The sequence below is a fragment of the Salmo salar genome, chromosome ssa04 (genome assembly GCF_905237065.1).
Source record: "Salmo salar chromosome ssa04, Ssal_v3.1, whole genome shotgun sequence".
In the NCBI taxonomy this organism is placed as follows: Eukaryota; Metazoa; Chordata; class Actinopteri; order Salmoniformes; family Salmonidae; genus Salmo; species Salmo salar.
This window is the reverse complement of record NC_059445.1, coordinates 29,512,817-29,524,860: the sequence shown is the minus strand read 5'-3', so window position 1 is coordinate 29,524,860 and position 12,044 is coordinate 29,512,817. Positions and strand designations below refer to the sequence as shown.

The 12,044-nt window shown below is 45.1% G+C and overlaps 1 protein-coding gene across 1 annotated transcript in view; it reads right to left on the bottom strand.

Moving 5' to 3' along the window:
- LOC106602714 (uncharacterized protein C4orf54) overlaps nucleotides 1-11,050 on the bottom strand; it is a 29,009-nt gene extending 17,959 nt beyond the window's left edge. The window contains exon 1 of the mRNA XM_014195514.2: nucleotides 6,048-11,050. Within this exon, the coding sequence (XP_014050989.2) occupies nucleotides 6,610-10,674 (4,065 nt within the window). The 5' untranslated portion in view covers nucleotides 10,675-11,050 and the 3' untranslated portion in view covers nucleotides 6,048-6,609. The remainder of the gene's footprint in view (nucleotides 1-6,047) is intronic.
- Between the last annotated feature and the right edge of the window lie 994 nt (nucleotides 11,051-12,044).

The following is a 12,044-nucleotide window of genomic DNA, read 5'->3' as shown; positions in this document are numbered from 1 at the left end:
CTTATTTTATGCAATTCAACACATTTTGTCAAGCGGTGTAGAGAACATGTTGCAGTTTTAAAGCAAATTATCTTGCAATTCTATAAATTTTGCCATGTCTAATGTCTATTCATGTGAAATATGAGTTACTCGATCATTACAACAAAATCTATGGGCTAAAAAACCTAGCAAAAAAACTTTAGTTGACATGGGCTAGTTTGATCTTCTCACGTCCTGACCAGTATAGAGTATATTTGGTTATTGTAGTTTGGTCAGGACGTGGCAGAGGGTAGCTGATGTATGTATTATGGGGTTTGTCACTGGTCTATGTCTGTGTTTCTATGTCTAGTTGATTGGGGTTGGACTCTCAATTGAAGGCAGGTGCGTGGAGTTGCCTTTGATTGGGAGTCCTATATAGTAGGGTGTGTTTGTCTTTGTTTTTCGTGGGTAGTTGTTTGAGAGCACTGCTTTTTGTTGAGCCTGCTTTCACTGTTTCATGTCGCTAGTTTGTTTATTGTTTTCTTCCGTGGTGTTCGCATTATTTTATAAATAAATATGTTGAGCACGAAACCCGCTGCGCATTGGTCCCTTTCTCTCTACGACGACAATCGTGACAGAACTACCCACCAAACAAGGACCAAGCAGCGGAGGAAGGAGCAGCACCAGGAGAGCAGCATGATGGACTCATGGACGTGGGAACAAATACTGGACGGAGAGGGACCATGGACACAGGCTGGGGAGTATCGCCTCCCGCAGTGGGAGATTGAAGCGGCGAGAGCGGAGAGGCGATGGTATGAGGAGAGAGAGCGCAACAGGCACGAGAGGCAGCCCCAAGATTTTTTTTGGGGGGGGGCACACGGGACAGTCGGCGGTGCCGAGGTCGGAACCAGAGCCAGTCGGGTTGACGTTGGAGGTGAGAGAAGGGTGCGAAGCAGAGACGGTGAAGGAGTTGATGGGGAGATTGGAGGAGAGAGAGATGCTGGTTTGGTGCATATGGCACGGCATTCATCCTACGGAGCGTGTCAGTGAATTGATGTCACCTGAGTCAGTTCTCCATACTCGTCCTGAGGTGCGTCTGGCTGTCTGTTGAAGACTGTGCCTGCGCCCAGAAACAGGCCTCCTGCATGTCTTCCCAGCCCTGCACGTCCTGTGCCTACGCCCAGAACCAGGCCTCCTGCATGTCTTCCCATCCTGGTCAAGCCCGTGCCTCCTCCTCGGACCAGTCCTCCAGTGGGTTTCCCCATCTTGGTTAAGCCTGTGCCTCCTCCTCGGGCCAGGCCTCCAGTGGGTCTCCCCATCCTGGTCTGTCCTGTGCCTGCTCCACGGACCAGGCCTCCAGTGGGTCTTCCCATCCTGGTCAGTCCTGTGCCTCCTCCTAGGACCAGGCCACCAGTGGGTCTCCCCATCCTGGTCCGTCCTGTGCCACCTCCCAGGACAAGGCCTCCAGTGGGTCTCGCCAGTCCGGAGCCGCCAGAGCTGCCCGCCAGTCCGGAGCCGCCAGAGCCGCCCGCCAGTCAGGAGTCGCCAGAGCCGCCCGCCAGTCAGGAGCCGCCAGAGCCGCCCGCCAGTCAGGAGTCGCCAGAGCCGCCCGCCAGTCAGGAGCAGCCAGAGCCGCCTGTCTGCCCGGAGCTGCCAGAGCCGCCCGTCTGCCCGGAGCTGCCAGAGTGGCCCGTCTGTCCGGAGCTGCCAGAGCGGCCCGTCTGTCCGGAGCTGCCAGAGCGGCCCGTCTGTCCGGAGCTGCCAGAGCGGCCCGCCGTTAAGGATCTGCCAGAGCGGCCCGCCATGCCGGATCTGCCAGAGCGGCCCGCCGTGCCGGATCTGCCAGATTGGCCCGCCGTGCCGGATCTGCCAGAGTGGCCCGCCGTGCCGGATCTGCCAGAGTGGCCCGCCGCGCCGGATCTGCCAGAGTGGCCCGCCAGCCGGGCGCAGCCATCGCCGCCCGCCAGCCGGGCGCAGCCAGGGTCGCCCGCCAGCCAAGCGCAGCAAGGGTCGTCAGCCAGCCGGGCGCAGTCATCGCCGCCCGCCAGCCGGGCGCAGCAAGAGACACCAACCAGCCAGTTGCGGCAAGAATCGCCCGCCAGTCGGGCGAGGTCAGGGGCGCCACTTAAGTGGACTACGTCAGGGATGGAGCGGAGTCCATGTCCCGCACCTGAGCCGCCTCCCATATAGGTGGGTTGGGGAGGGGGGGTGTAGCACTGTCCCGTCGTTGACGGCAGTCACCCTCCCTTCCCTCCCTTTTTGTTTAGGGGATTTTTCTGGTTGTTTTGGGGTTTTTCTGTGTTTTGTGTAGGTGCATTCTGGGGTCTGCACCTTTGGAGGGGGGGGGTACTGTCACGTCCTGACCAGTATATATTTGGTTATTGTAGTTTGGTCAGGACGTGGCAGAGGGTAGTTGATGTATGTATTATGGGGTTTGTCACTGGTCTATGTCTGTGTTTCTATGTCTAGTTGATTGGGGTTGGACTCTCAATTGAAGGCAGGTGTGTGGAGTTGCCTTTGATTGGGAGTCCTATATAGTAGGGTGTGTTTGTCTTTGTTTTTCGTGGGTAGTTGTTTGAGAGCACTGCTTTTGTTGAGCCTGCTTTCACTGTTTCATGTCGCTAGTTTGTTTATTGTTTTCTTCCGTGGTGTTCGCATTATTTTATAAATAAATATGTTGAGCACGAAACCCGCTGCGCATTGGTCCCTTTCTCTCTACGACGACAATCGTGACAGATCTGGACATTTCTGGAAAGTTATAAATAACTATCTAAGGTATGCAATGATTGATATGACAAGAGGATTCTACTAGTGCATTCTACTGTTACAACATTCAAAATCTCGAGCTATGTAGTAGTCACATTGACACTTTTATCAGAATCCCTCAGTTCTTACCTTTCTAACAGTACTAAGCATGTGTTTGTAGGACATAGTTTTGGAACCGAAATGTACTTTGTGTGGATAGTATACAATATTATGCATTGTTTAGAAAATGCCACCAGAGGGCATCAGAGTTTAAGACACCTGGTACCACGTAGACACCTGCTACCAGATAGTTACCAATTTTGTTTACTTATTTGAAGTAATTACCAGAAAGTACCCATTGTTACCATATCATTTCTTAGTAAATACCAGCTAAATACCAATGGAGACAGCAATGTAAAATGTAAAAAAATTCAGGGGACTTATAGCATAAGAAAAGTGTAAAAAAGTGCCAAGTCAATCTGGTCTCATCATTCATTATACTAATTCATAATATCTAACATTCCTCATTCATCTTAAAGTTCCAAGTAGATGGGAGGGCGGGGGGGGCATGGCACTTTTAATACTAATGCAATAATGGTGCGTTAATTAGTCTTTCTGAAAGGCTTCATGAAAACTCGCAAGCCCACTTACCAATTTTTTTTTTATTACAATATCAATTTAAAAAATAAATACTCCCCTGCAATTAGTATATGTTACGAATTCCAATTCGTACAATATGTTATGAATTTGGAAGTGCTTAAGATTTCGTTCAATATCTTTAACCAAATTGTACATTTCTTCATTTCTTCACACTAATCTCAAACCAAATCTTAACTATTATTTCTCATAAGGCTCATAAGGCCCGATTCCGACCCAAGTTAAGTGCACATAAATGCACCATAATTCCGTTTATATGCACTTTTCTCTCTATTCTGACCTTGAACTTAAGCATGAGAATGGCATGCTATTCACCTGCTATTCATTCGGGGTGGAGATCTAAGAAATGAAGGTGTGGTGGCGGTGTGTTTACAGATACATCGTATTTTGACCTTGACTTAATTCTCTCATAATTCCACCACCTTTACGGGCACGGAAACCATGAATAAGGTTGAGCGATCCTGATGGTTCCAAGTGGAAAAAGCATCTACTTTATATTTTCCAATAGAAATAACAGCATTCTCATGCACTGTAATTTACAACTTGATATAGCTAGGTAAATTAGTAACCCATTTGAATAAGGGAATTGTAAATATAAATTACACTTGTTTTAGATCTATTTTACTTTATAATCGCTGGAGACAAATGTGACACCTGTCATATGACAGCAAACTGAAGTATATCAACATATCAACTTTCGCACAGTAATGTTTTTGAAATGCTGTGCCATTATGCAGAATTGAAATTTTACAGCCTTTTAACTTGCAGGGATGGGCACTCTTGAATGTCTGAGTTACCCTGGCTTTCTCTGTTTCCTATTTCTATCACGTTAAATATTTAGCCACTGTCAGTATCGACCGTCAGTAACCGCACATATTCAACTGTTAATTTACTGTTAGTTCCCTTCAGTTGGGAAAGCCTACATTATCATTCCATTTAATTACGTTGTTTCATTTAACTTCATTTGCTTCCTCTGTAAACGCCGTCATGGCGGGGTGGTTGTTGCTGAGGATCATTAGTCACAGTTGATAATGTAAAAAAAAGACATGTAGGCTAATTCAAATATTATGGAGTGGAGCACAGACAAAGCCATAACAGTTTGAACCCAATGCCTGGCACAGTACTTGGCCGTGTCATTACACAGTTCCATGGTTAGTGCAGGCAATAGACTAGGGTATAGCCTACTATTGTACACTATTCTCCATATGATAATTATATGTACACTAATATTCCAACATTATCATGGGTCGAAGAACTGAATTTGGCCATTTTCAGAATTAAAGCTACAATATGTAACTTTTTGGGTGATCTGACCAAATTCACATAACTATGTGTGTAACATATCTGTCATTCTCATTGAAAGCAAGTCTAAGAAACATTATATATGTTTTATGTGTGCTATATCTATGCTTCCAGTTCATAAGTTTCATTTTTGCGTCTTTTACTTCAGTTTTTTTACACCAGTTTCAAACAGCTGAAAATACTTTTGGTACTGGAAAAAAATATTTCACAGTGGTACAATGATTCTCTACACTATACTTGCTTGTTTTGTCACATAAACTAAAATTAGGCGAACTCTTAGAATTTTGCAACCAGGAAATGCAACCTGGTCTCAGAGAATTTCATATTATTCTGTACGTAAATCTGAGTCACTCCACTTAGTATGATATGTTATGTTTCATATGGTCTGTATTAATTTGTGGATGTCCATCCCCCATTACGTATGATGTGTTACAAATTACAATTCATAGTATATGTTATGAATTGCAGAACGTACAATATGTTACGAATTTGCAAACTAATGATAGGGTTAAGGTTAGGGTTAGGGGAAGAGTTAGCTAAAAGGGTTAAAGTTAGGTTAGGGGAAGGGCTAGCTAACATGTTAAGTAGTTGAAAAGTAGATACAAAGTAGTAAGTAGTTGAAAATATGCTAAATAGCTAAAATTCTAAAGTTGTCCTTTGGGTTGCTAAACATTCGCGTTATACGCCCACCCATCCACCCCGACAACAACCCTACTTTAGTTTTTGCCTAAACTAACCATCTATCTTATGTAACCATACCAAACGTAACATATCATACTAAATGGAGTATCTCGGATTTACATACAGAATGATACGAAATGCTTTGAGACCAGGTTGGGAAATGGCGGAGCATCTTTAATCAAACCATAGTTTTCTTTATTTTGTGAGTAAAGGATCTCCAAACCTGTTTTTTTGATTCATAAATACTTTCCTAAAACTAAATAATCTAAAGAACAGAGTATTTTTTCATCTACGAATTGGTGCTGAAATGGAGACGATATGCATATAGCCTATTGAGATGGCTTTCTTTCATTGATCCCTAATATTCTGAACCCCTCTATATATTCTATTGAGTGTCGTTAAAATTCTAACTAAAAGGAACACTGTATTTAAAGGGATGGCTTAAGATAAATGACCTAAAAACCCTATTGAATGAAAACTCCACGAGAAAATCTGTTGGCCGTCAAAAAGTGGATTTTAAACAAAGACACTATGTAAACATTTTAATGGCATGTTTGGTGGTATTCCAATACAGAGTGGGGTCTTTGCATGTTGTCAATATAATATATCTATACGAGTTATTTAAGGTTGTATTCCAGCCACAGACTGTACAGCTTTGAAGTGGTACAAGCATGAGTGAGAAGGAAACACTCAATGTGACTCACTGTGTATATTCCCTTAGTGGTTATCGATGCTCCACCACGAAGCTCATGGTCGTCCCATCAAAGGAGGGTGGTGCGATGATTCTCGGGCATTGCTGCGACATGATGCTGATGACCGCTGGTTTCCCTTCTGACGTCACCGCACTCCCCTGGGTGGTGACGTGGTGGCCCAAGATGACAGGCACTGACGCTGGCACTGACTCTCCCGTAGCACTGTAGTAGGGGCTCTCTGCCCCCATCATGTTACCCTCCTGCACCAGGGTGTATTTCCCTTGAGCCATCTCCCTGCTCTCGTCCTCTAATTGGGACACCATGTGGGTTGCAACCTGGGGTGCCATCACCGTCTGGGCAGTAAGTGTGGGTGAGAGGAACCCCGGGTAGATCATGTAGGTGGGTGCGTACACCCCTCCCGGGTTCAGCGCCAGGGGGGGATACGGAGGTCACTGGCTGCGGCTGGGGCATAGGCATGGGCATGTCCACATACTGGCCCATCTCAGGGTCGAAGAGACACTGGGTGACTGGCTCAATCGGCGTGTCTACCAGGTAGTATTGTCCGTTGGTGGGATCAAAGAGCATCTTCCTCTGGGTAGGCTGGAAGGCGTCTCCCCCCGAAGGGGTGGTGAGCAAGGGGGCAATGGAGGGGGGAGAAGCAGAACACCTGCGGCTGGGGGTTTCCTTGCTTGACCACTGGTAGAGAGTGGTGGTAGATGGTGGCGGTAGTGGGGGTATCCGGGGGCCGCGTCTCTATGACAACAGGGGACCGTTTGAGGGACTGGATATAATTATGCTTGTGTCTCTTGTTGTCGGTGATGCCAGGTTGACTGGCGGCAGGGCTGCTTGGGAATACCTGCTCTTGAATGGGCAGTTTCATTTGACCGACACTCCTGCCTTCTACAGGTATTGTTAAGTAGTTTTCAGTGTCTGGGTTGCCAGATTTGATGGGCTGTGGTGGAGTCTCTGTGGTGGGGCTGCTTTTGAACCTTCCCCTGTCCACAAGGGCTCGTTTTGGGGGGGATATTTTCAATGACAGTGGAGCTTTCGGGGTCTTAGAGCTAATGCTTTTCACCATAGAGGTTGCATGTGATGGAGAACAGGTTTGTGGCCCATTCCAGCTATTAGTGCTGCTGCTACTGACAGCTGTCTTAATGCTGTTCCCCAAATGGAACACGCTTTTGTTACTAAACGTTTTACTTTGTTGTGACTTGGTTTTAAAGGTGTCCTCTGTGAATGGGACATTGATTATTCTTAGACAACCTTTCTCTTCTTGAATGTTGCATGTTTCTGGCAACCTGTCTGTGTTTATCGCTGTACTAAGCCTCTCTCTGCCACCTGTTGCACCTTGCTCCTCGGGGCCACCATGCTCCTCTCTAGCAATAAGTGACAGAACATGACTGTCTGTAATAGGCCAGGGAGCCTGGCTCTTGCGCTTCCATTCATTTCTGTCAAAAACATAAAGCTGTTCCATTGTTTTAACGGCCGCCTTTAGTTTCTCTAATGCCACCTGTTTTGGTATTTTTGACTCCAGTTTGCGTTCACCTGCATCGACCATTTTTTCCTGCTTTTGTTTAGCCTCGGACTGATCTGTGTTGGGCTGTTTAGCGAAGCCAATTGGAGGTCTGCCTGTCGCCCTGTGCAGCGACGTGGGTTCATTTTTGGCACATTCTGGAGATGGTTTGGGGGATGACCTATCGTTCTCAATTTGTCTCCGCTTTGGAGCCTCGGTTACAAGCACATGCTGTTTAGTACTATTATTTGTATTTACAGACTGACATTTTATTACAATTGAAGAGGGGGGCGATTTCTTATCAGGTTCTTTCTTAGAAGCTTTATTATCTTTGCGTAATGAGGCAGCAGCAGTGGCGACTGCACCTTTACTCTCGCTGTTATCCACTGAGACTAAACGATATGAACTCTTGACCAATTTACGCACGTCTCTAACCTGATGAATTGGCGTCTGAAACTTGCACTTATTGTCCCTTATATCCCTAACCGTAAAGTGTGGCACTCTGTCTGACGCTGGCAGCACCTGACATTTGGAGTCACCTGCTGACTTTATTGGATAACTTATATTAGGGGTTAACAAGTTGTCAATATTTAGCGGATTGCATTTGTTTTCTTTTACGCTCCTCAGACGTATTTTTATCTCGGGTGCCTTTGACCCTTTCACGATTCCTGCATTGTTGTCAGGTCTAAACTTTCTCTCCCCGTACCCCCGTTGCTCTTTTTGCGCACCGACTAAATTACTGTCTGACACCTGTTCTTTCAATTTATTTTCTTTAGGGAGAAGCTGGGAACTTGGAACAAACAAGTGTGATAATTTAGTTAGCTTGCTACTTACAGCTCTGGAGTCTAACTCCCTTTCCCCCATATTATCAGTTGTCGAGGGTGTCCCATCTAAAATGGTACGAATTTCATGTTTCTCTTGGGGCTCTGGCTCACCATCCCTCCATGATTTGAATGCGCTGTTTTGGCTATGGCTCAGGGATCCTCTTGTGGGCTCGCATGCATCCTTTTGAAAATCTAATCGTGCCTCATTTATAGTCTGAAAGCTTTCTAATGCCTCAGTAAGCTCTTCTTTGGGGTCACACGAATTAGGTCTACGGTCCACAGCCCCTTGTTCATCAGAAGAATTGCTTGTGTATCCCGAACCCGATTCTGAGGTTTGACTATGCACGCCTTTCTCTGTATCCCTCTCTCTTACCCCATCTTGATCCTTGCATTGAAAGCATGGGGAGTGCGTGGGATGCGTGTCCCGTATTTCCCCCCTCTCCATCTTGCGCTCCTGTTCAAATTGCATTTTTTTGGATATTACATTTTTTAAGAGACTTGATGCAAAACTTGCCTTCTTATGTGTGCCTTCCATGCTATCACCCGCGTCAATGTGTTGGTAGCTCACTTCATATCCTGGCTCTGCTGGCAAGGTGCCGGGAACTTCATCCATGGAACGTGCTCCTGACGCATTTTCTGAATATTTGGGAGGCTTCCCGCGTTCAGGTGACCCCGCTTCAACATTACAGCGAAAATCCAATGTCTTTGTCAAAGTGATAACCTCCCTGCCTGGTTCAAATGGGCCTGTAAGCTCTACATTTTGGGTAGAGGAAGATGCATGTTGTGGACTAGATCTTTTTGTATTCAAAGAAAACATATTTGTTTGGGGACCTTTCTTACTGCTTATGGCAATACCATTTATACTCTTATAGTCTGCGTTCTTGCTCATTTCAAAAGTTGCAGTTGCACTCTTATGGGCGATTACATTTTGGTCTCTGCCCTGTGACATGTTACCATATTTAAGGTCAACGAAAGCTGACCACTTGTTTAAGCCAAGCCCATATTCTGACATTGAAGACTCACTTGAAGTGCTCAAATGTATAGCATCGAAATAGGGACATGCTAAACTCCTAAATGATTTGGCGGTTAAATTACGCACTTCTTTATCAGCGTCGTCCAGTTCACTTATCGAACTTGACGCACCGCTGGAATATTCGTTAACATCTTTCCCTCTTAATTTAGTTGCAAAGTGTTGACGTCCCGGGGCTGGGATAAAATATTGGGATCTATCGCACAAGGCTTCCGCTCTGGCGTCAGTGCTTGTAAAGAAGAAGTGGCTCCTGTCTCCCACATTCTTGGTATGATAACAAATGTTTTCATTCTCAATGATATTGTTATAGTCCTTTATCGCTCTGGATGAGGTCTTGATTGACAGGTGAATTTGCCCCGCCGAATTCCCACTACCGTTTTGGTTTTTACAAATGCTTTCATCTGAGCTGGGGCATTTGTCAGAGTCACAAAACTCACTCTCAGTGCTGACAACTGCACAACCAGCAACACTTTGGTGCACATTATTATATTGCGCCTTACTGCTTTTCACTTTCGCCTGGCTCCTACCATCTACCAGGCCTATCAAAGTCCCCTTTGTTGTTTCATCGCTTTCAAAAGAGGCATAATCCACAAATGAATAAACCAGATTATCGTCCTCAATATCCCAACAGCTTCCCCGTCCCAAATCATAATCGACATCATGGTCAAGCTCTGTCAGTTGGATTTCGTGCGTTGTAATGTAGTGCGATTCGTCTATTTCGGTATCAGGCGCACAATGGTCCGACAATACTACGCTCTCACAGTCGTCCGATTCGGTTTTACTGTTCAAATACATGTCTGTGTATTGTAACTCCTCACACTCGCTGGGGACATTATAATCACGAGGCACAATTTCGCTCTGGAGTTCTGTCATATTGTCATTCTCCAAGTCCACATTGCTGTTAAATTCTGTCAAATACGTGTCCATGGGGGGATCTTCCGATACAGGCCTATCTGCTGACTTGTCCTTCGATTCTTCCTCATAGATTTTATCCACATTGTCATCAATCTCGCGAATCCAGGGGCTCCTCTCTCCGGACGTATCACTGTTGCATTTGAATACCGCCAGTTGGTTACCATCACCGGTAAAAGCCACTTTAACAGTTTTTGTGACCTCTGATTTCATATCAATTAAGTCATCCAAATCAACATAATTGGATTCGTCACTTTTTGTTTTAGGGTTGCACTTGTCCTTGTCTTTATTTCCAGGGAGCAGCTTTCCATAAGGTCCGGTGTTGTCTCGGTAAGTGAGAGTTTTCTCAACTGCTTCCATTTGTGCCGTTTCTTACTGCCAGAAATGCTCTTATCCTGACACAGGACGGAAAACTCTGTGCGAGGGAGAGACTGGAGTGAAGGAGGGAGGGAGAGTGAGGGGGGGGGTCAGTCTAGTTGCCTTCGGAATCCCAAGTGCACGCTCTGTTGAATATTCTGCTGTCCGTTCTCAGCGCATGGAGCTGTTGCACTTCACCGCTTCTCTCGAAGACAGTTGTCTGTATAACACTCGAGTAACATTTCGGATGACATGTCAGCTACATTGGCAGAGGCTGGGGTCAAACCTTCGCCACAGCGTGCGCATTTAGGACTACATCCTAATCTCCTTGATGCTACTCTCTTTGATAAATAGCGGTGCACAATCAATTGCGCAGTTGATAGAGAGAGAGAGAGAGAGAGAGAGAGAGAGAGAGAGAGAGAGACGAATGACCATGTGGATTTAACGACCCTTATGGAATGCGCTTGAACATGATCTCCCCTGTCCCAAATTACAATAAATTATGCACAGCGACAGAATACCCAAAGTGTTACTGTATTTTCTAGTAAATATTTTGTGCGCCCATGCAGTCTATTAGATACTAAAACGTAAACATCAAAGCTCTATAGTGTTGCCTTAAATACTTGCATATGTGACAAATAGGCTATAAAAGATGACGGAATGGAAGACACGCTATTTTTATCAGCCGTGCATGGAGCTAAATCTCAGTGCCGCACAGCACAGCCACTCGCTGACTGCGTAGTAGGCATACTCTTTTTGAAAAATATTAGGTCCTAATTTAACTCCTAATTAAAATGTTTTAAAAAAGTATTTTCAAAATATGTTAAAGGGGTTTAACGCTACTGTAGCTTCCTCCCATTTTCAAGAGAATTGTCGCGTGTCAGCTTCTGTATGCTCAAAGGACATGGAATGTGCATCACCTTTCCTAGAACAGCCCATTTTCTTAGAAAACTGCAAAAACTTCTATCCAGATCTTTCTTTCTTTCATTGTATACTTTCTAAATAAATACCTTCTAAGTAAATAAATACATTTCGGAAGGAAAGATTTTCTAAAGAAAGGGAAGATCAGAAATGCAGAGCATCAATGTCTCTAACAAATTAACAAAATTGCTAAACTACTTTGATATTAGAAACCGAAACAGCTTTCAGCTCTTATTCGCTGTATTTATGTGATAGCTGCAATACATTGGACTTCAAATATTTTTTGACAGCTGAATGCTATCAATGCTCCACCCACGATTTTCAACAGCTGCAAATAAAGAGAACCGGGGAGGTTGTCCAATAGGTTCCGTCGTGGAACTCACAGCAAGGACTGCGATCCAATGCGTCATCAATGGTATATGTTTTTCTCATCTTATACAGTATGTATGGAC